Source organism: Anoplopoma fimbria, chromosome 14, assembly GCF_027596085.1.
Source record: "Anoplopoma fimbria isolate UVic2021 breed Golden Eagle Sablefish chromosome 14, Afim_UVic_2022, whole genome shotgun sequence".
Taxonomy (NCBI): domain Eukaryota; kingdom Metazoa; phylum Chordata; class Actinopteri; order Perciformes; family Anoplopomatidae; genus Anoplopoma; species Anoplopoma fimbria.
Window position 1 is genome coordinate 15656104 of NC_072462.1, and position 24816 is coordinate 15680919.

General features: G+C 40.9%; 1 protein-coding gene across 1 annotated transcript in view; it reads left to right on the forward strand.

Moving 5' to 3' along the window:
- Positions 1 to 24816, forward strand: part of unc5cb (unc-5 netrin receptor Cb) — a 107901-nt gene that overhangs the window by 57950 nt on the left and 25135 nt on the right. Inside the window, exons 2-5 of the mRNA XM_054612167.1 lie at positions 1249 to 1479; positions 8489 to 8632; positions 13608 to 13711; positions 24525 to 24705. Of these exons, the coding sequence (XP_054468142.1) occupies positions 1249 to 1479; positions 8489 to 8632; positions 13608 to 13711; positions 24525 to 24705 (660 nt within the window). The remainder of the gene's footprint in view (positions 1 to 1248; positions 1480 to 8488; positions 8633 to 13607; positions 13712 to 24524; positions 24706 to 24816) is intronic.

Consider the following 24816-nt stretch of genomic DNA (forward strand, 5'->3'; position numbering starts at 1 on the left):
TTGTTATCCGAACAGTCTGCTTTCCTGTTTCTGTTCTCCCGTGCTGTGTTTCTGTCCGTCTGCCCAACTCCATTTCAATGTCTCAATCTATGTCTGTCTGGCTGTGTTACTTTAACCGTCTCTCTCTGTCTCTCTCCCTCTCTCACCTTCTGTTTCCCACTGTATCTCTGTCTCTATTACTCTGCCTCCTTTCTTTCACACTTGTGAATAATTGATGTCTACCGGTTCGATGGTAAGAATAGAACAGTTCTGGAGGTGACAAATGGGGTGGCGAATAGGCTTCATCCTCCTCCTGTGTTCAAAGAGCTAGAAAGTTAGCCGTGCTCGCTTGTGGGCATGTGTGCCCATATATTTGTGTGCTTGCAATGTTTTGTGGCACTGTGAGCAGTGTTCGTGTTGGTGTGTGAGCGTGTGTGCACACACATGCAGTTGTGTGTATGTGATTTAAGACAGGGAGATGAAAGGGAGTTGTAATTACAGGGAAGCGTATCTGTCTGCTGCAGAAGTATCCGAGGAATGGCATAAACTGGGCCGAAAGCCTTAGGTCATTAGATCTGGTGTGTGTGTGTGTGTGTGTGTGTGTGTGTGTGTGTGTGTGTGTGTGTGTGTGTGTGTGTGTGTGTGTGTGTGTGTGTGTGTGTGTGTGTGTGTGTGTGTGTGTGTGTGTGTGTGTGTGTGTGTGTGTGTGTGTGTGTGTGTGTGTGTGAATGCGTGCATGTGTCTGTGAGCTAGTGTATGTGTTTGTGAGAGAGAGAATGAGACAAAAGCAAAGAGCAAGAGAGAGAGAGAGCAAAAGAGAAAATGGGAGACAGAGAGAGATCAGCTTATAACTTCAGTTCCTCAGAGCCAACCTCTGAACTCTTCTTCTCATTATTGGCTCTGCCTCTCTCTCTCTCAGTTCTCAGCAGTAGCCGGCTGTGGTTGGACCAACCAAGGCCCTGTTTCTGTGAAGCCATGCAGCCTTATTGCCTGAGAGGAATCCCAGAATTTCCTGCGCTCTAAAATACCCTTGTGTAAACATTCCAAAATATCAAATGATAGGGGTTTGGCTATGTGCTGCACGGATGGATAATCCCATGCAAAGACTGTGGTTATAATACACTGTCCCACTGTCATCTTCCCTCTTCTCTCCCAACACATTCTTTCTCTCTCTATCTGGAACTCTCTGCCTCTGTTCTCAACTTCTCCCTCTGTCCATCTTTTCCTTTCTTCTGCTCCTCCATCATATTTCCATCTCTCTCTTCACAGTTGAGGATGACTTCATTGGTCTCGGTGATCTGCCGGAAACCTTCCCTTCCGATCCGCCCGAGCCGCTGCCGGTGTTCTTAATGGAACCGGAGGAGGCCTACGTTGTCAAGAACAAGCCGGTCAACCTGTACTGCAAGGCCACGCCCGCCACCCAGATCTACTTCAAGTGCAACAGCGAGTGGGTTCACCAGAAGGAGCACACTGTGGAGGAGCGGGTTGACGAGAACTCCGGTCAGTAAAACACATCAGCTACAAACGCATTAAAGTGCACATCAAAATCAACTGTTGCCTAAAAGAATACCTATTTATATGTAACACATTTGCAAATGTGTTTTGGTGACACCGTGCAGCAAAGATTGTTTTTAATCAATACAACGTGTGCATCTTTTATGAGTGTTAGTCTTGAACACACCTGGCGACTTAAACATAGTTCATGTTTTATTGTTATGTTTAAGAAACTCAAAGTTGGTTAAGGGTTAGTGAAAGATCATTGCATTGGTTAAATATTGAAAAGTTAAATGTTAATTTGAAGTATGATGCAGGATGCATGACACCCCGACTTCCACCCTATGACCCCTGTGCAGCAAAAGTAGATCAAACTTCTTGGACTGGCAAAAATGTTGCCAGACATTTTTATTCAGGTAGCAAATTAGTAGCGGGGTTAATAAGAACAAACACATCAAACGTATGTTCAAGCATACATACCATGTTTGTCTGCTTATCAATCTTACAGGCCCAGTTAATTTGATCAATGAGTACATCACCTTATCTGCAGAAAAGGCTTGACAAGCACCACAACTTGTGGTGTGTGTGCCTTTTTTGGTGTGTAGCTGTGAGTCTATATACATGTTTTTTACGCATCGAGAGGAGGTAAAGGTAGTGAAGCTCCAGCAGGGTTGTTTTGAGCGGAATTCAGCCCCCAAAGGCACAAGAGACATTACACACAACAGCCCAGCACTGATTGGCTACATTCAGCTGCTGTATTGGAAATTGAGTTCTTTCTGTCGCCCACAGGTACCAATCACATCGCATTTACCCTTTTCATCCAACTGTTTTGCCACACACACACACGAACACGTCTGTATGCTGAGACACACTGACAACTGCTCCTTCACTTAAACTTGAATGTTTAGGCACGTAAGCACACACTTACATACACTTCAAGGATCGGGAACCGTTCTGTTGCATGTTGTTTCGGAGGTATTTCGTAAAAATACAACAATCAATTGCTGTTTTACTGAACTATGTGAAACACTCAGCATTGTTGCAAGTCGGTTCAAAATACAAAAGCAGATACACAGATACAGAAGAGTGTTGCAGCCTGAACAAATATAAAACGAGTATTGGGAAAACAACCTCAAATGCAACTTGAAATCTTTTCATTTTGACCTAGTGTACTTTAGGAAGAACACACAGATCTGAGGATGTGTTTCATTGTTATGATTATGACAAAGAAGAGGGTGAAGGTATCAACGGCTCTTAGCCTTTATGTCAGAAGGTTTTGTGCTAAAAGCATCAACATGGAAAACAACCCACACATCACACGTGCACCCACACTGCACAACAATATCCACAGGCTATTTACTGCACAGATATTCATTCATTTATGCCCTTGCACCCCACACACCCCACACACACAACACCACAAGAGCCCAGTGGATGTGGGAAGCCTCTCTCAACCCACTCCATCGCTCTCTGATTTCCCCAGATTGACAGAAAAGGTGCACCGATAGAAACTGGGCAGCCTGGTCAATACCACTGATAGTTTAGACTGAAGAAATTGGATCTCTCCCCCTTTACCCTCTTCTCTCCCCACACGTTTCTATTTTTCTCTCGTTCTGTCTCTATATCTCACTTTCATGTTGGCAAGAACATAGACGAAATGAGAGATAATGAGATTAAGATTTAAGCTACAGGATGCATCCATTGCATCTTTATCCAGTTGTTTTTTGTGTATCGAATGTGTTTGGCACTTGAAATAGAGCATAGGACTAAGTTTAAATCCCCCTTATAAGTGCCTTTATTTTGTCTCCTCTAGGGTGAAATGTAGTGCCAATAAAAAGTATTCTCCTCCTTAGAAATGATCATGTTTTGTTGTCTTGCAACAGTGAAAAAACTGATTTAATGGCAAAATCTACGCCATTAAGACAAAACAATTCTTGCAGTGCCCAGATGTTCAAAGCATCTATTAATTACAGCATGTACTAAATACTGACATGAAGAGGTAAATCATTATTGAAACAAGTATTTTGTATTTTATATTTGTAATTATTTTGGATCACTTTTAAAGACTTATTTTTACATTGACTCTGAATTTACCTTGATTCAATGGTGTACCACAATAAAACATGAACACTTTCAAAGGGGGTGATTACTTTTTATAGGAACAGTATGATGCAAATAACAATAATTTCTTAGACGTAGTGTATGTGTCATAAAACTACTTCCTGCTGAGGTGACAATTTGTGCGGCATCAGTAGTTGCAATGTAATCAGCAATAGGGGGCTTGATTCACGGTTAGCCTTTCCCTGCACAATGTTCTTCGCAGCATGAAACAATTCACCTGCAGCTCTCCACTGCGACTTTTCAAGAGAACTCACGCAGGTATATTTCCAGTCTAAATGCTTTTTAATCCTACGAATGTGACACACAGTGGGCCATGTGAGGCGCACGTGACACACAAGCACTTGAAACAAAACCCAAACCAAAGAAAAGGAAAAATAAAGTTGTTATTTCGTAGTTCAGCTGGAGAGCAGTATAGAAGGCACATCTTATTTGTGTGAACATGTGACCATGTACCACTATGATTTAAACTGAGTTTTAAACCAGTTTTGTGTGAAATTAATGAGGACGCACATAAAAAGAAGCCATAGATTCAGGTCTCATGTAAAAAATGTGATGTAGCAGGAGGCAAAAGTAACAAAAAGTGATGCGAAGGAACAAAGCATTTTTTACGATTGGCCTCCCCACAGTGATGATTTAGCTTCAGAGACTCACCCTGCTGTCACCTGAACACCATAGCATTTACCTCAGAGCGTGAGAGCAAGTTGGAGTCTGTTGAGAGCAAAAGGAGAGTTGATATGAGTGAATGAGCAGCAAATTAATTATAAGTAGGCACAGCTTCAGTAGTGTAATATACACTGGAGACAGCTTGTCAAAGTCTCTGACATAAGCGTTAGAAGATCAAACAAGTACTCTTCATCTGGCCAGATAATCAGAGCACTTACCCCCCTTCCTCCTCCTTCAGGGCTCCTTCAGTGACCAATGCCTCCTTTTCTGCCTGACTGGTCTGATCAATAATGTTAGCCAGTGCTAACACTAAGGAGTTAGACTAGCTCATTTTAATCACCACATTAATAATAAATCGTCTCCAACGAGGCGCCCTACTTCAGCCTATTAATGGGACCTATTGTAGAATAATTTCTACTGCTAATGGCCACATTGACATGTGTGAAGTAGCCCCTTAACGCTGGTCCTGACATGGACCACGCTTGCTTTGCCCCTCTTGATTGCAAATTGAGTCGAAGTCTGTGTCTGGTTTGTTGTTATCATTGTAATGCTATACAGTGTTATACGGCGCTATACAGAGCTGCTAGCTGAGCAAACACATGAAGTCACTGGATGAGGTCAGCAGGCTCAGAGCAGAGCCCTGCTCATCTGCTAGAGTGATCCTTGTGATGTGTTTCAAGTGCAGCACGTCAGGAAGAGTTTAATCCTGCTTGAATGAAGCCACGAATTGCTCTTAAAGTTGACTTATAGCTGGCCGTCATCGTCACTTGAGGCTATCCAACGGTGCAGAGGGCTTAGTCTAACATCAGACAGATAATTCCCTGCTACAGAACCTTCTTCAGAAAGAGTCTGGAGCACATACGGAAAAAAATTAACTGATTCTGGCGCGTGCTTTACACCCTTGGAGAATTCCTCTCTTCTTATTGTTTCCACTATTGATTTTGCCTCTCCTACTCTGTATGTGATGTTGTAACATCCATCCTTGACATTCTCAGTCGAACAATACACATCCTCTCAGACACATTGGCATACAGTACAGACAACCACAGACACACTCCCTTGCACTCACACATGCATGTGGACTCGTATATACAGCAGCAAATGTGCACTCAACAGACGCGGCTGTTCTCCTGCCCGTCGGCACACTGTGTAAATTTTACATGAGCGCTAAGCTGGTGTGTGGGATGTCACTCTGCCTGGTGTCTGTGCCAGAACAAGGATGCTGTGTGATTGCACTGAACCTGAAGTAAAATGGCATGTTAATTTTTCAACCAGCGAGTCTCTTTGCATTTAACATTCAACCAGAAATTCAGACACATACAGTGTAAAACATACTCGACTGTAAAACAGATCCTGAACCTTTGTATTATACCAAATTGTGATCTTCCAGAAGAGGAGAATAAATTTGGGCTCATGGTTATTAACATATGCATAAAATGAGGCAAATATATTGACTGCTGAGATACTGTCAGTCTCATGTATTCATTGTAATTTGTTATTCCATAGGGACTTTTTACTCGTAAAATACCTTTGTCATGCAAACTAAACTGAATGCAATGTTTTGGAAATTAAAGGAACACAAACGGTTTCACTTTTCCAAATCAAACAATCACTGTAAAAGCAAACAATTGCACAATTTGTCTTGGTAAATCAGAGTGAGCTTACACAATTTAAACTACACAGATTTTTAAATTTCAAATTTAGTATTACCGGGAAAGGTTCACAGTGTGTCTCAAATTATATCAATTCATGTCTAGTTCAGCAGGTAGCCTAGTGAATCACAACATAATGAACAAGATTTCAGGCAAAGATTGGGTGACTGATTTAATGAACATCGGGACACGATGAGTCACTGATTGGTGACACAAGGCAGAGCATGACAATGATGTCACATCAACAACACCCGGCATCTCTTAGGTAAGCGCAGTTAAAAAATGCCAACGTGAATGGTAACTTATTAAATATACAGTTGGAACAATAGTTTAATTTGTTTGCCATTAAAGAAGTTATTTAGTCAGTGTTAATAACAGAGGCTTTATTAAGGTAAGTTCAACAGCAATAATTGCCTTACTGAAAGAGCTTGTTCAGGCTTTATTAGCTGCTTTAACTGGGAAAAAAAACCTCTCCTCTTGTAGCTTAGTTTAGCAGTTATTATAGTTATTATAGTAACGATACATTAGCTCATTAGCTTTAACACCTAAAGATTTTTGTTTTATGGTATCTGTAATATCTGTAAACTCCTTCCAATTGTTTTCCAATATCAACAACTGGAGGAATAAGGAGATACTTTCCCTAAATAAAGGCAAGTCCAACTGTAGGCAGGTTAACTATTTACACCCAATACTAGATTAAGTTAGCTCACCAGCTAAAACATTACACCTTTGTTTGGACAAGCTCCAGTTTAGTACTTAGCTAGTACTTTTAGCCTTTGGACAACATGCCCGCATCATTAATTCTGCAACTGCCCCTCTGTTTGAATTGGCATGCACTCTTTAATTTGGGGAGGCTGATGTCTCCTCAAAACACATCAGCCTCCCCATTGTTTTTGAATTAGCAGGCAATGGTGTGCACTAAGGACAGAGAGTTGGGGATGTTTGACAAAACTATATAAATGTTTGTTTTCTCAAGCCATTAGAATGTGCAAAAGTATAATATCTGTAACAATAATAAGATGTACACATCTTTGTTCATGTAAACAGATTGGTCATGCTAGTGACGCTCGAGACAATGACTAAAAGCTTCCAGACAGTAGAAGTTTTGTGGTATGGCAACATATGGTCAATACTGTAGGCACAGTTACTGCTCAGTACAAAGCAGTGTGTGAAACTGATCAAACTACTCATTGGATGTACTACAACCGCAGCAGAACACTCCCAGTTTCTGTCATAATGTCAGCTAACAATGAAACACAGCTGTGGTCCTAGTCATCTCCAAAACATGGAAACTAAAGAGTGGGGCAAAAAAGCTGCCGGGTTAGTGGTTTGTAATGCTGATGACCCGATCTTTATGGTGGACAAGAAAAATAAATCTATAGATCATCCTTCCTGGTGGTAATGGTCTAGATAATGTTTCCAAAGCACACAAAAGGCCATTCAACAGGGCATAATTTGAATGCCACAGTCCACTTTCACATATTGCTGACCGGGTACATGAGCATGACAGTTCCAGGAAAATGACATCAACTTAACTTTTTTCCAGCGTGCTGCACAACCCCCACATTTATACCTAACAGAGTAGCACTTTGATGATGAGGTGACATTGGCTATTCACAGCATGTTCTTGTGAAAAATCCACAATACTGTTGCAGTCACTATTCATGTCTACTAACCACATGACATTTAATAACACATATAGAATAATTATCCTTTGTTCTGTCAATCCTGCTATAGGTTCAGATACCATAAATCAAAGTGTTAATTGTCTCCTTAACATACAGGAGGAAGGTACCATACCATAAATCAAAGTGTTAATTGTCTCCTACTATTTGAAATACTATAGAACAGTGAGTAACTATAGTGCATTTCTCATTTTTACAAGGACCTCATGATACCATCAATGCTCCTCACAAATATCTCATTCAATCAAAACAGGATGATGGATGAGCTTTAATAAGGCACAATATTGCATGTGACGCATCTGTAGCTTCATTAAATGCACCACATAACCCATACATACATACATACATACATACATACATACATGCACACAATTCCTATGCATGCTCGACATACACACACTGTAGCAGCAGCCTAATCTGTTCTAGAGGGGCAGCTGTGGGTAGAGGCATTTGTTTTGAGGATGATTTGTTTGTTTGGGTCCTGGCACCCAGATGAGCAGTAATCAGAGGAGTTAGCAAACAGGATTGTGGTAGCCATGACGCCGAGAATCCTCCCCCACAGGGCCTGGACCCAAACAGCTCAGCGCTCTGGCTCTGAAATCAGGGCCAGACTGACACAAATACCCAGTGTCGAATGCATGTGATGTGACTGATTTAAATTGTACTGATTCGTGATAAGCTACGCCAGTCAACAACATCTCTTTTCCAGGTGGGAGAATTCAGCAAACAGGACAAAGGGCCCCTAGTGAGAAGGATGGGTCGTAACAGAAGTGTATATGTTATAAACGTATTCATTCTGGTCCGTTTCAGTTCCTCTCTTTGTTCTCTGTTGATATGTGCTCATACTCTCCCTACATCTCTCTCCCTTTCAAACCTTTTTGTCTTTCCTCACAGGACTTGTAGTGAGAGAGGCCAGCATAGAGATCACTCGGCAGCAGGTGGAGGAGTTGTTTGGGCCGGAGGACTTCTGGTGTCAGTGTGTTGCCTGGAGCTCTGCAGGGACCACCAAGAGCCGCAAAGCCCACGTTCGCATTGCCTGTGAGTCCCATTATTCAGTCTTTATCTTCTCTCTAATCTTTGTATTCCTTTCCAAACAAAATGTCTTCGCTGCCAAGGAGATGCATCTCCCAGGCAGACTTGTGTATCAGGACAGATTTACAGATTCTGGAGATAGAAGCAGCTAAAAAAGGTTTTACTAACATGGGACTCAAGTGTCCCTTTGAACTTGAGTTGGTAAAAAGCCGTCAGAATCTGAATCCGTTTCCTTGTGTACAGTATAAACCTCTGCAGAGGGTGGAGAGAGCTGAAATAGTTTATACAAGGTAGAGAGGCTACGGAAAATGTTTATGCCAGTGTTACTTTTTTTTCCTGTAGGTGGTCCTCATTTGTTCTCCGCCTTTGTGTTCGCCTTCCTACTAAAATGCATAACACAAATAGTTTCCAAGTAAAAAACATTCTGCTGGGCTCATTTTTCATAACCGTTTTACCAAAGGATCTGCCAATCAAAATCTGAAAAGTAATGAAACCCCAGAGGACATGGTGAGGAAAGCAGAGATGTAAGAGTAGTTTGAGTTGTGACATCAAGGCAACACTTCTGCAACACAACACATATTACATAACATAACTGCTTCCACATTGTTGTCAAAACTCCACCCGAAGGGACTTCTTTTATAGTATCAGCGAGATCACGCCACACACTTTCAACTCCTGACTTAGTCATTTCAATTGTCACTTCATTGTGACTGACGTGTGGCAAACAGGCACAAAATGCAACACCCACTTGCAGCGTGTATTGTAGTCCGCATCAAATGTAATGTTATCACTGCTTGATAGGGATATCACTGTTTGGCTGGCAACTCAGTGCCACTGTACAGCTCAGCAGAGTAGCGCAGTACGGAGTAAATATCCATGCTTTTCACTTGATCTACCCCATTAAGAGGCAGCTAGCAGTTGTATATCTGTCCCTCTCAATTTTGATCTCACCTAATTCTCATTTTCTTTCTCTGCATCTTCATATATCTGTCTCTCTCACTCTCTCTTACGGTTTCCCCCTGTTTTCTGTACAGTTGCTCTTTGAATGCAGAGTATGCCCTCCTTTTCAAACAGCAGTAGCTCTTCTCATTACTGCGCGCTGCTGTTATACTAGCCTGGTGAATCAGAATCATGCCTCTCAGTCTCCCCCGCCAAGCACAGTCCTGCTGCTCCTCCACCTCCTATAATCACCCATGATGAGCAGCCTTCCAGCACTAACCTATCCCTCAAATCACAATGAACCCCTCTTCCCCTCCCATTAGCTTCTGCTGAATGGATTAGCTCCTCCACTGTGCCCTCTCTTCAGGCAGGCTTCTTCAGAGCCAGGCTCGATCCTGTTAGGCTAATGGAAACTGGGCTTGTTTTCCTCTCCTCTCCAATCATAAACATATACAGTTTAATCAGACGGTGAGTCAGCGCCAGCGCTGGCGAGTCAAGAGGTTGTTGTGTTGAAGAACTGGCTTTCAGACTTGAAAAAAGGGCTGCTCTGGCTAAAAGTATTGTCGGAGATTCTGTGTGCCTGTTGGAGGAAGTATGTGTAAATTCCCCCGTGATTTCCTTTTTCTTCTTGTGACCTCCACAAAACCGTTTTGATTGGCCTCCATAGTTGGGCAGCAGTGATTGCTTGCCAACGAGAAGCAGTAAAAGCATGTGCTCAGAACCAAATTAAATAAATGAATCAAATCAACTGAAATGCCTTTCAAAAGATTGTCGAAGGGTAAATTTTACTGAGGAAGCTGGAAATTGATTTTCTTGTTTGCTTGTAACCTTATAATTTCTCAAGTACAAACCAAGTCTTCATGGTCATTCCTAATCTACGTTTGCATCAGTACTTGATGATTTACTAAGCGAGGAAGTTTCTGAAGTGTAAGGCTGGTGTAATTTAGCATGACAAGTAGCCAAACATACAGTATCCACTTAAGGTAATGGTTGTCATATGTGTATGCTTCTGAAGGCGAGCGAGGCTGGAAGTGTTTGTCTGCTAAGGAGGGAACGGTGCGACTCCCACAGGAATGTCAACTCAGCTGGCCCCACACCCTTCGGTGTCCCACAGTACTGTTCAGGGTTACGAGGAGTGAGGAGAGACTCCAGAGGGGGAGCATAATTTAAACCCACATCCAATAAAATATGCAGAGCCAAATAATGACTTGCATGCTACTTACTGTGTTTCATCAAGAGGAATGTCAAAGGTTTGCAAAGCATGATGAAATTAACAATACCAGCACTGGGTGTTTAATTTTGGTTTAACAAGCTGTAATTGATCTGCTACAACAAAGAATAAAAAAAGGATGAATATATCACATTTACTCACAAACACTGGCCTATGCAAATCTTCTAACAATTTAATTTAGGCTATTTTATGATGTGTATGTTCTGTAAAATAATGCATCCACTTGGTGGTAGTTGTGGAAGTAACAGACTCTGGTTTGAGAAAAACAAATGAAATAAAGACAGTGGGTTTAGTGGCAACAACAACAGAAATGTAACTATTCATTATTATTATTATTATTATTATTATTATTATTATTATTATTATTATTATTATTATTATTATTATTATTCGGCAACTAAACATGTTTCGTTTCGATTGCTTGGGTTTAAGGAGGTTATGTGGCTCTAAAGTCAGAATATTTACTTCCTCTCATGCTAAACACACTATATTCTTCATTTAAAACATGATTTGGCCAAACCAGAACCTGCTATGCATCATACCATGGACACCAGCTCCAGGCTGCTAGGCATTATGGTCCATTCTGCTACAATACTACACACCAAGCCGCCAAGCTATTACCCATTGAAGACTGGCATACCCTCCAGTAGGTCTATGGAGAATTCATATTATATTTATTGGATTTGGCTGCAGTGCATATATAGTACTGTATAGCATGAAGTTTGTTCCTGTGTAGGAGACGGTGTGCCTGCTTCTTCTCCTCACCCATCATACTGTGACTGCATCTTATTTTACCTTGTGGAGGCAGTTTGAACTAGGATTCATCTCTACATTGTAGTTCTGACATCAGAGCAACAGTAGAACGACTCTTACAACTTCAAACAGCAGTTTCCCTTGGAGACATAGTCTGTCTGCCTCCTTTCCTTTCCTTCTTTATAAAAAACAAACTGTTGGTCCTTGGATCAAATTCCATAAAGCTTTATAATGTCCCACAATATGCCCCTCCATTCACTTCCTCTTTTAATTTCATACCAGACTTTTAAAGAAATTGCTTTCAATTCAATTTTCACGCTTTCAGCTTTTATAATACATTGAAATTGTGGAGTTAGGGTTATTATTACCCTGAAGACATGCATAGTCACAGGTGGAATTGGAACAAGGGATTGGATTTGTTATTTTAAGGTTCATTTTTCCAAATAAAAAATGAACCTTAAAATTACTATATGTATTCTTTGGGGCCCCAGGAGTAGCCTGATCATGTATTCTGTAATAAGAACATGATCCAGTTTATCCTGCAGGGAAAGTGGAACCATTAGCTATACAGTTAAATGTCTCTATTTAAGTATAATGTGTCCTCGTGTAATAGCTATTGAACAAAACGAAAGCAAGTGATGAAATTTGTAATTTGATCATGTTTTAGGGATGGCTTCTTTTTATTAGTGATGCATATGAAAAAAACTATAGTGTGAATGCTCTGTCCTTACTATATTCATTCTCACACTTATGTCAATCTGCTCACGAATTGAAGAACATTTATTTACGTTGAGAAGCGTTGGTACTGTAGCCTGTTACATTAACATTGTACTCAAGATAATTGGACTTAGTATGTGCAGTCTGCTTCAGATAATGAAGTACAAATTCTGCCATGTGTCACTGCACATCTGGATGTGCTTTCAATCAACACTCAACTCACATCTGAACCTTCCAATTCCAAACCAATGTGCTATCACATACATAGGTATCTATTATAATAAATAATTTTTTTTATGTTAGCACACAATGTCAATAGCATTACTGTAATAATAGCGTTCTGTGTTTAAGAATTGCCATATCGTTTCTACAGAACCACTGGCTGACCTGGCTGAACCAGGTCAGTTCTTGGTTTGTTTCCATGGACACAGTTAGGTGTCAGTAGAGGGGGAATGGAATAAATGTGTTGGTGTCAGAAACTTGAAGTTAACACAGACATTGCCTTTGTTAGCAGGACTGGCATAGTGGCATAGTTTGCAGAATTCCGTTCATGCCTGCTTCTGTATGTAGAATTGTTGTATAGGAAAAACATATTATCTTAAAACATGCTGCGTTGGATGAGGTCACTGCTTTAGATTGAATGTGTCAGTAAAAAAGCTAAAGCGGTTTTGCCAAGAATATTGCAAAGGCTGTCGAAATAAATGGTATCAGTGGAGTTTGGAGGTTTGATTGTAGATTTGAGGCTTCAGTATCTCCAAAGTTCCCAAATGGTGCTTCAACTCCCCATTAAGTCCTTTCCTCTCTCCCCCCTCTCCCCCTCCACTCTGTTGTCGTGAATGAAGCCCACTGCTCCTGTCTCAGTCTGTGCAGCAGGTTATGATATATGTCTAATGGGCTTTGGGTTCCAGTGTAGCATGACACCTTCAGTAATCCTGCCCTGTCAGCTCCACTATCCCTGCCCTGCACTACTCCGTCAGGGCTCTCACACCACAAAAATGTTAGTTTTTCATCGGAGTGTTTGAGATCCCAGTCCCTCTATCTTCTCTCCATCTCTTTCAGGGAGGTTTATCTGCGTGCTGAAGGAGAAAGGGAGATGGAAAGAAAGCATAAATCTCAGTTAATGTTTCTAACGTTTAAACCCACACTGTTGTGTATTACTTTGTCACAGTGGCAAAAATCGATTATATGATTTATTGTTAAGATTCAAAGAGCAAATTATTTAAATATATTTATATTACTATTCATTTAATATTAAACATGTCTTTAAAATTGACCTCACATTTACCTGTCAATGAGAAAATAAGTAAATATTGATACACAATGTGCTTCTGTCCATTATAGACCTGAAGAAGACATTTGACCAGGAACCTCTTGGGAAGGAAGTGTCACTCGAACAGGAAGTGTTGCTCCAATGTCGCCCACCTGAAGGCGTCCCAGCTGCTGAGGTAAGGTTCAAAAGACATTCCACTGGGCCAGTGAATTGTAGTTGTTATTTTAGTTTGAAAAAATAGGTTCTAGTATGCAATTATCGTGTTCACCATAGGAATGCAGGCAGTTGTGATTATCCAGCAAAAAGTTCTCAAATCAAATCCAATAAACTGGCTGCCCTGAAAAGAGGTTTATGTGAAGAGCTTCACTAACAGTTTTTGGTTTTTCTAATGAAATGTCGCCATCATTTCTGGTGTGTTTGTTTTATTTTTTTGTATTAAATGGGTAGCTAAAATGTACAACTCTCACATCATTGTATATTTAGCATATGTATTTATTAGCATCTATTATATGTTATGATAATGCCAGTCAATGTTTCTGTTCTTCCATGACACATTCAAAACTGTGTTGATAGCGGAATTTTCCCCAGTTTTGAACTCGGCTCATTTCAGAAGTTGTAATAAAATAACACTGAATAAATCAGACACAGTCCAGCGCTCAGATAAGGACATTTTTCCTCCACTGCCTGGGCTATTTAAGCTGTTTGGCTATTTCCTTAACATCGGCCAGTCACTGCAATTTGGTCAGAGGAGAGAAAATTGTAATTATCTGCTGTGGGGAAAGAAGAATAAAACCAGTTGTGTCCCTCTGTTACCTTAGCTCAGCCAATATCGCCTCCCTGCTCTACTTCCTCCCTACCCTACAGTTCACCACTGTTACTGCTGCATTTGAAAAGGCTCAGTTGAGATTGCAGGAACATAAATAGAGGATGAAAGGGTGGTTTGATGGGTAGGGGGGCTTTGGTGTTTTATTTTTTTTGAGTTGAGGGTGTTGGGCCTGAACTGTGTAAAGGCTTGTGATTGACCAGGAAAAGCCGAGTTAAGTGAGTGGAACTGCACAGCATTTATCCCCGCTGAAAGTGCTGACAGGCTAAATGGACGAAAGTTTGGGACTGAAACTCCGCAAATTTTCCGTATACAATCCAGGCTTCAGTCTGATAGGTTGCTGTAACAGCCATATAGCACTGCTGATTTGGCTGCCTGTCTGAGGTCTCTCTGTCAATCCTGGAATGGCTCTGTGCAGCGATTAAAGACTCAGCCGCAGGTCCAATCATGACACATCTATGCTTTCTGAGATATGGAGTTGCTGTGGCAACCTAGATTTTCAATGAAGGGTAAATAAGAGGCGTGCCAACATTCATTGTGTGTTCAGTCTGGGTAGAAGTGTGTGTGTGTGTGTGTGTGTGTCATCTGTGTGTGATCAAGTGGAATCAGTGTTGTTTTAATGTAGTTACCTATCACTAAACTAGCCATATATTCAACAAACGAGAGGAATAAAATCTACGAGGTCAAAATTCGAAAATGATGTTGTTATGAAGCAGGCAGTTCAGCTCTTCCAAAAAAAGAAAAGACTGAATAAACTGATTGTTTAAAATTCTCCCTGCATGCATCATTTTCTGTATTCTGACTAAGAGCAGTGATTGTCGTCTCTGTTTACTTTTCCTTCTATGATCGAGTTGGATTTTGTGTGTCTACAGAGGCCCTTTTTCAGCTTCTTTAACTAGCTCACACTTACCTCATGTCTACAAAAAAAGACAACAGTTCCGTTCCTCAAGTTGTTTTTCCTCAATTTTTTTCTGAACTCAAACACAGCTGCCTCAGTGGGAAAAAGGACAAAACCGAATGCTGCTTTTTCATCTGTGTTTTTTGAGGCCTTTTTCTCACACAAGCCCGCCAGAGAAAAAAGCCTCGGAAAAAAAAGGCAGATGGGCTAAGTCTGTGGTTACATATGAATCTGCAGAAATGTGTAGCAGCCGTTGTGAAGAAGGATCTGTCATATTTCACCCACTCTAAGACGAAAAAATAATATAGAGGGAATGAGAAACGCTGAAGGCAGAGGGAGCGAGCGGAGCTGTTGAGGTTTGTCGGGGTTGGATCCGGTGGGTTGTTGTCAGGCCTCCAGTGGGCTGTCAGTTCGCTCTGGGCTTCCTTTACAGGGCTTTGCATGGCGAGGGAGAGGCTGGCAGAATGGCAGGCTTTGTCTGAGCCATAAAACCCCATACTCTTACAGCACTTTTGTTAAATCATGTGGACTGTATGTGATGGACATTGTGCTATGTGGCGCACACACACTGTCCTGACTGCGCATGAACTGTCACATACTCTCTTTTCCACATGGATGTTCACATGTCGGGGCACCAGCAAGGGCATTAACACGTCTGTGTGCCCAGGCACACATGATACCATGCTGCCAACAATTCAACTGAGCTATTCATCTATTCTATGGAGTGAACAGTATGATTGTGGATGACCTGCTGGCAGAAAATGATTCACTGCTGATGAATTGCTTCCTCTGTTCAAACTAGGACAAAAGAGCTTTATAAGGACATTTTTTCACTAAGCTTCTTACACATTATTTTACCGATCAGTTATAATGCGACATTGTTGTGACTGTTTTAGACGACGAGTTAGAAAAGAACTCACCCCCACACACAGTTATATTCTAAGAGCTACAAAAACCCACATTCTCAAAAAAATCTAAGTCAGTTGTTCACAATTAGTTTTGATCTCAGATTACAAAGTGGAACTGTGCTATTTGATGTTATCCAGTGTCAGTCTTGTGTTCTCTCTTTGTCCTCCCACTTTACAGATGATTTACATTATAGGTTTTCACGATGGTCTACCACAGAAATGACGTTCTGTGATTCTATTTAAGTGGTTTTGAGTCTTTGTTGGCTTCATGCTGCGGCTGTTCTCCCCAAAAAATTAAACATTATGCTGAATAATCAGGATTGCTCCTGTGATGATGCAGCAACTTTTCATAACAGAAGATATGAAACGGTTTCTATCTGACATCTCAGAGGTTTACATATTCATAGTGGAGTTTGAGGTATCCTGGCCCTTGTTTTTGACGGGTTATTCAAACTTCATACAGTTTTCTGGTGTACAGATAGTCCAGGAGTTGTGGAATACACACACTCACTCACTCACTCACTCACACACTCACACACACACACACACACACACACACACACACACACACACACACACACACACACACACACACACACACAGACACAAAGAAAACAAGCAGCCGGCATTTATCTTGGCTCTCCTTACGACCATTACCAATGGAACTTTGGCCCCAAACGACTGAAATACTGCGAGTGAGGTTTCTGAAATAGCACAAGGATTCAGTCATCTAAACGTCTTGTATGGTCTGAATACATTAGACACTCACCAGGCCCCCTAAAAGTCATTGTTACACATTCCCGTTGCCATGAATATTTGATATATACTTAATCAAGAGCAGAAGGAAAATGTAACTATTGAGACTATTATTGGATGGAAGGGAGAAGGAAGGATTTGGCAGGAAAGGCTTGGTTTCTGTGTAACGTGGGCTCACATGCTGAGCGCTGGCCATAGATGGAGTAAAGGTAAAGATGGGGATTGAAAACTTTCCATCAGCTCAACACTGATCATTCTCTTTTAATACCTCCATGAAGCTCTTTCATCAGCATCTTAAGGGCCTCTACAGAAGTAACAATAGCCTCTTTTCATACTCAAAAAACATGTGGCAGGCTCATAAAATTGACTTAAATCTCCTTGTGAAAGAATGCAGCTGTATTGTTCCTTTCTCTCTTCTATTTTCCCATGCCCTCCATCTCCATCTCCACTTCAGAGCACTTGTCACAGCCCCCGAGAGAAAGACAAGAGTTCAGAGGTAATGCAGCACTGTGAGCTGCTGAGCCTGTTTCCATGGAAGCAGGGTTTTAATTCAGGCATCTCCTCAGTCAGCCGGGGTCCTGCCGTGTTATCATGGGTAACGAGTCATTGATGCTCTGCGGGGAAGAGGCCCTGCTGCCATGATTAAGTCCACTGGCTTTACGGAGAAGAAAACTTAGAAACTTACTTACTTCACACTCCCTCATCCAGAGAGAAAACTGGAATGTAGACAGCTGGGGCAGATGCCAGAGCCAGAATCAAGGGTTTCACGTGTATGACTGTGAATCCATGGAGACAGTGAATTTTCTAATCAAGCTCAAATTAGCTTATTATTACTAGCTAATTTTCTCACCTTTTGTGATTGACTAAATGTGCCAGTAATGAATCTCAGCATTGACTGCTGTGTTGTTAAATCTAATCCGGCTCGAATATCTTGACTGTGGCTCTTTATGGAGATCCAGCATCCACCTTTTTCCACACATCAGACCATGAAAATGTCAGTGATTACTGTTGACTTTAGGTCCAGTTCCACTTAATAGGTGATGTGAAGGCGAAGCGCAGACTGCAGCTCATCGGGTCACCTTGTCAAGAAATAGCTGAGTGCTTCCTCCCAGTCAAAATGCTGTATAGTGTAGTTAGGAAGGGGGGGGTCTGGAATGTCAGGAGTAACAACACTTCAGTGCCCAGTGAAACAGGAAGTATGTTTTCATTTAGGTTACCCATGGGAGAGAAAGTGTCAGTAGGGCTGACCAAATCCCCCCGGCAACCAACCAATTGCCCCTTAAGGCACCCACCTGTCAATCACTGCCCTGTGCAAAAGGCTGTGATTTACTCTAATAGCCCAACATGTGTGAGCTCTGCTGTCCTCTGTAAGTCACTGCCCTTTCTACTGTTGCCTCCGATGGGTCAGGCCTTAACAAACATTTACATGTACAACTTTGTACCCCAGGGGGTTTTCTGTGCATATATTCCATAGGACCACCTATGAGAAAGAAAAGAAAATATCATAAATTACAGGATAAAGACAAGAAGCACATGTGGAGCTCTAGAATGATGCAAATATAAACTGATTCTAGAAAACAAATCCAAGAGTCTATTACATGTATGGGCTACAAGATTGCATATTGTGTGTGTATTGAAAACCCCCTTGCCATTCTTTCTATTTTGAATCACTGGTTCATCTGCCATCACAGCTTTCTCCCAAACCCTCGAGGTAAACACAGCTTTGTTGTTTACAGTTCCAAAAAGGGCTTAAAATGATAGAAATCACCTTTCTTAAGCTACCTGGAATTGGAGGGAAGGTATATTGCTGGATGCCGAGTGGTATTTTATTTAAACATGGCAATAAGACGTAAATGACAGAGTTCTCATTCTGGCATGAACCGTGCCTTTATCATTTTAAAATCATTTTCAAACTGTTTACACTGAACCTCTTAAACGGTTCCAGCATTTTTTTTTATCTTTACTCCGGAAGGTTGTATTGCATACCAAGAGAGTTCTGACCTCTCAGCACACAAAAACCCTCTCCCTTGGTGGAGTTATCAACTGAGCTTTTCTAAAGGCCAGAGGAGACTTGGGGAGACCAAGGACTGCATGCACAGAGTGTATCACACAGTTCTCCACCTTGCAAAGCAGCAGCCTCAGTATTGTTTATACTCGTTTATTAAATATTTCACATAAATTGGCATGAGTGTGCCATGCCTCTTTAGAGCCAACTTGTACTTGTCCAACCATACTTGAATGTATCAAAATAATTTGGCTCAAAAACAAAATGTGCATCATCACAATCAAAAAATAACTAATCGTTTGGTGGATCAAGGATGAATCATATGCCAATTAAAAAAAATAAGCTTTTGTATGCCTCAGCATAAACTCCCCCCAACTTAGTGTTGCTTTCACTGTAGGCAGTGAGGGGGTTCTAGGAATCATATTTTAAGATGCATGCAAAGAGAAAATGGAGAGAGTTGTGTTGCACCAATGAAGTGTCTGCCTTTCCTTGGAGCTAGTTTAAGAAATGGCTGTTCTCCTTCATCAGACTGTGGGGAGCTTTAGGCAGGACTGAGCTGGAGGAGGCCGTTTCTCCTGGCTCGAGTCTCAGTTATCTGTCTCTGACACTGAAACCACTCCAACTCCACCTCTGTTACCTAACCTCACCCTCTCTCCTTTGCCCAACCCCCTTCTATATCCAGCTCCTTCACATACACCTTCACAAACACATACAGAAATAGATAGCAGCAAGTAATATAGAGGTACCCATCACACCTCAATATATCACATCTTACTGCATTTCGGCTTCTTAATATTTACACAGCTCACATTTCCATTCTTGTCATGCAGGCAGATGCAGAGCATATGGCTTGTTGTCTCATAGTAAGTGATTGAATAATCAGTTTGTAACCTTTTGTGGTTCATTCTCCAGGTTTGTCATTCAAGCCTGCGGCGGGTATATGCTGTGAAAAAAAGGGAAATGAATAAATTACATCAGATGGATAGTTAGACTTCATGTGGAGGAGCAGGAGAGCTCATAATGACTTCTCTGTAGAGGAGTCTCACACATTTCTGTGGAACATTTTTTTCTCCCCGTTCTATCTTTTCACACCCCTCTCCACCCCCACACTCCGCTATACGTTCTATTTCTGACACAACAGCGATGAGTGTTGAATGGTGTTGCCTTGCACTGGTTCTTAACAAGTGAGTGGATTGTATACTAGTTCTCTACAAGTGAGTGGATTGTATACAGTATGTTTTGAATATTGGTCTAATTGGTGTTGTGCTGGCACAGAGCACAGAGCATAGAAACATCCCACTCGATGGTTACAGTGTGCTATGTTTTGCTAGTGGGAGAAGAAGTGACCAAATGACTTATTGAGAATGTAGACCACAATGTAGGGCCCCTTAAAAGACTGGAACCTGCTTTACAGTAACTCAGTTACAAAGAGTAAACAAATACATAGTTGCCTTAAGCAAAACGCACGTTTTATAACCTTTTTTTAGTTTTTGCTAGCTAGGTGTTACCACAATTTTATTTATTTTTTTAGATCAGATTTAAATGTATTGTCAATGCACAGAGTTCAGGTACTGAGACATCAAAATGCAGTATAGCATGTAACCAGAGGTGCGAAAAGCAATGAAGGGCAGGGTAGTATGCAGAATATACTATACAGTAATATAGAAAAAATATAGAATGAAATGAATGGTAAAGGGAAAATATGAATATTCCTTACAGTATGAACAGTAATATATGTATATACAGTATGAACAGTATGAGAAATATGCACCCGTTACAGTAGGTAGTATGTATCCTCATGTATAAGTATGCTTTAATACTTTCAACCATAACTTGCTAGTGGAAGTTCAGGGTTAATTCCCAAACATTCCCCATACACTCCCTTAATTCCAATGGAAAGTTTATACCTTGAGTATTCCAGGAATTTTGCAACCCTTTCTTTGACAGGTTTCTTTTTCTAACTTATATTTATTATTTTCCTCAATACCACCACATGCATCCTGGTCTGTGCAGTTTCCAGAGCTAAATAGATGAAAAAGATATCTTCTCTCAGTCAGATCTCTCTTTTTTTGTTCACCGCTCTAGTCTTTCCCTTTCATTACACACTCACCTTTTCGAGACAAAGTCACCTCTTTGTGACCTTTATCCTCCGTTCCCTGTATTTATTCTGTCTTATCCTTCTTGCCTTTCAGTGGTGATGTGTCCTATATTTTGGCACACCAGTGACCGTCCTCCTGCTCATCTATCTCCTCCTCTCTGTCTTGTTCTTACCTGTCTTACTTCTGTTTGTGTCCTTCACTTCTTTTCTAGGTTTAGGTATCCTTCTTGCCATCTGTCTCTCTCTCTCTCTGTCACTTGGCTGTCTCTGACTAGACAGGAAGACTCCCTCTCTTTAAGACGGCTGACATGTGGCAATTTCCCTTCGTTCATGACAAGAAATGTGCCAATTACCTCTCCGGATGTTTCACTGCCAATCAGACGCTAACGAGCTGCAAGTGTGTGTGTGTGTGTGTGTGTGTGTGTGTGTGTGTGTGTGTGTGTGTGTGTGTGTGTGTGTGTGTGTGTGTGTGTGTGTGTGTGTGTGTGTGTGTGTGTGTGTGTGTGTGTGTGTGTGTGTGTGTGTGTGTGTGTGAGTTTGATTGAGTCTGCTGGCATGCAAGAAAGTTGGACAAATGCTATATGAGATGTAGTCTTCTGCGGAATTTTAATCATTTGAAATCATTGCACAAGTGTGGTGTAGATTGGCTTACCTTTTCATCTCCGGTTTTATTAATGAGTCCTAATTATAGTCGGTACAGAATAAAAGATGGGTGAACTGTTGCTCACTTTTGCTCTCTCGCACACACGTTCCCACTTCTGACATGAAGTTTTCCATTTCTATCCCTCGTCAGTCGGTCTCCCTCCCACCCCTCCATATGCGCTGAAAAGCGCTTTTGTTAAATTTTTAATTACCTTCTCATACAAAAAGTGCTCTTGACATCTGAGCGCAGCACGTTTGGAGAGGCTGCCTCTTTGATTGGTGCAAAATTGGATAACCACCTCTTTGTATCAGCTGTCCATCTCTATTCAAAGAACAGACATTTTACTTACTAATACCCTGTGCTCTGCAAACACTGATATGAGCTCTAAATAGCAAATATTTATGATGTCAACAAAACCCATCGTTTCTCTTGTTTGCATCATCTTTATTTGTTTGTTGGACTTTTCAACATGACACAGGGAACAAAGGACACGAAATGGCAAACAGATCCCTCTGAAATCTTTGTTCCCTAAACACAAGGGTCCTTCTCTTTGGTCATGATTGTCATTTTGTCATTCATTATCAAAATAAGAGGTGATATTGTATCAAAAAACACAAACATTTACATAACCCTTGTTCAATAAATACATTGATGCATTCACTATACTCACTGTAGCCCCCCTCTTAATGATGGAGTGGCAATAGTGCATTATGCTTTCATTATAATTATTTCAATGTTTGAGATCAAGATAATTGACAGGAGTTATTTACCTTATTTATAATGTTATTATATAATATTATACGATGACCTTTTTAAAAGATATTTCAGTGTTTAAACCTCAGGGAGAAAATGTCACCAAAAGCTACAGTATAGTGAGTTGTTACTGAATTCTTCTGGGGCTCCGATCCTGAAAGTAAAGACAGATGTTTAATTGCCACCTCGGCAGATGTCAAGGCGCATTTGTTGCAGTAAAATTAAAACAGAAGCCAACTTAATAGCACAATACTGAAATGCCTAATTTTATACACCTACCACATATGAAAAGACTTTGCTATAATTTCCCCTGAATATTGATTAAAAGTTTAAGTTTAAGTTAACAAAAATACGAAAGACTGACATCTAAGAATTAACATTGCATGACAATGACACATCTATAACCATAGATTAAATATTTTGTGTCTAATGTCCATACTGCAGTTCTCATTGATTTGTGTAATGATAAAGCTGTTTTCATTAAGCATCTAGTTGTAAATTAAATGAATTTATCATCGTCTAATATATAGACATGTTTCTTTTCTTTATCCGGGAAGTGTTGCTCATTATGCTGTGGCATTAAGTTGAGGAATTAGGATGATGTATAAAATATATCGAGCGACTGAGTGACCGATGTAATGCATACATCGCAACCTGTTATGCAGCACTTTATTTCATTGCGCTCTTGTGGGAGAGATTTAATTTCAGCTAGTAGATGGCTTGTGAGGGAATCCTATCCTGCCTTTCTCCATGAGATTGAGTAAGCTAATATATCTTTATGGAGGAAAACACTTATAGGCACCAAATATACATCATACTAACAGAGGTTTACTGTAAAGCTCTGCTGATATTAAGTATTACTTTATTACTTTTTCGATATTAAGCATCCAGTGTTTTGGTTAGATGTAAGTTTGTCGAGGAGACAGTTTTTTTTTTTATGGGCTGCACATTGTAAGTGTTGTGTGCCTTCATGTGAAGTTGGGTTGGTTAGGCAGGGTTTGACTGTGACATAATTGTGTACTATTAAAAATACCTCTCCAATGTGTTCCCACTGGATAAGAGAGCAGGCAGCTGAGGTGTGACGCTGATGGCGTCTTTGATATCTGTCATCTCAAGCCAGCCCAGATACGAGTGAAGTTGGTGATGCTTGTAACTCAGTGCGTGTCACAATCAGCCCATCTTCTCTTTTGAGAAAGTTCTGACAATGCTGGTCTATCAACAATGCCCAATGTGTTGTAGATCCCCGCACCACAACATGCCATTTCTGTGTTTCTTAAGAAATCTAACAAAAACAGTAAGCCTGCACGACGTTTTGTCTTGGCAGCCCTTATATCAGGTTATTGTCCCACTTTTTCCAGACACTTTATCTCTCATGAAAAAAGCATTTATAAACATCCTACTTATCTTTGCCTGTACTGCTCCTTAGGGTCTTATCTCTTATCAGGCCCCGCTTCTCGTGGGATATCACAATACACAGGAAGTTAGCTATTTACCAGGCCTCCCCATCCCCGGACAGCTCCTTTGAAGAAAACCAGAGAAACATCAAGTATTGTTGAATCAAAGTGGCTTCAGAGTGTGAGGAGGCACATGTTATTCTTTTCGAAACCTTCGAAACCTTTACACCTCTTGAAGAGAAAAAGGATCTTGGTGATTTACTGCCATATAACGTCTCCGAATGGTCTCCTGTTTTGTGGTAGTGCCAGGAGTTCAATATCTGTATCATTTAGAGAAATGAAACTCATAAGGAAAGGTCAGAGAGACTCTCAGCTTCAGGAATTTTCTCTACCGCCTGACAATCCTGCTTTTACTGTAGTGTTTTGTTCTACGAGGAGAGTAAAAAGAGCATGATAGCTATTGACTTTTTGTAGCAGGACCTCAGAGACGTAAACATTGTGCTCTAATCCTGGCACTCCCTGCTATATGAGAGGTTAGTCAGAGATGAGAAAAACTATAGCTGTTTAAACACTTTGCTGTGATTTTTCTACAATTTAATGAGGTGAACTTGTCATATGATCTCACAACGTCTGTTTAAAATACTTTTCTGTTGACTCCGAGCTCTGTGACTTTTCTCTTTTTTCATTTTGTGCCCTCTTCTTCCCCTTAGGTGGAGTGGTTAAAGAATGAGGAAATTATTGACCCTGCAGATGACAGAAACTTCTACATCACCATCGATCACAACCTGATCATCAAACAGGCCCGCCTCTCTGACACTGCCAACTACACCTGTGTCGCTAAGAACATCGTGGCCAAGAGACGCAGCACCACCGCCACAGTTATTGTCTATGGTAAACCGCCACCATATTAACACTGAACAACATAGTCAATGAGGTCTAACATCTTTCATCTCCTGACCGGCAAACACTCTTTCTCCTTATTGGCCACATGAGGGATCAATA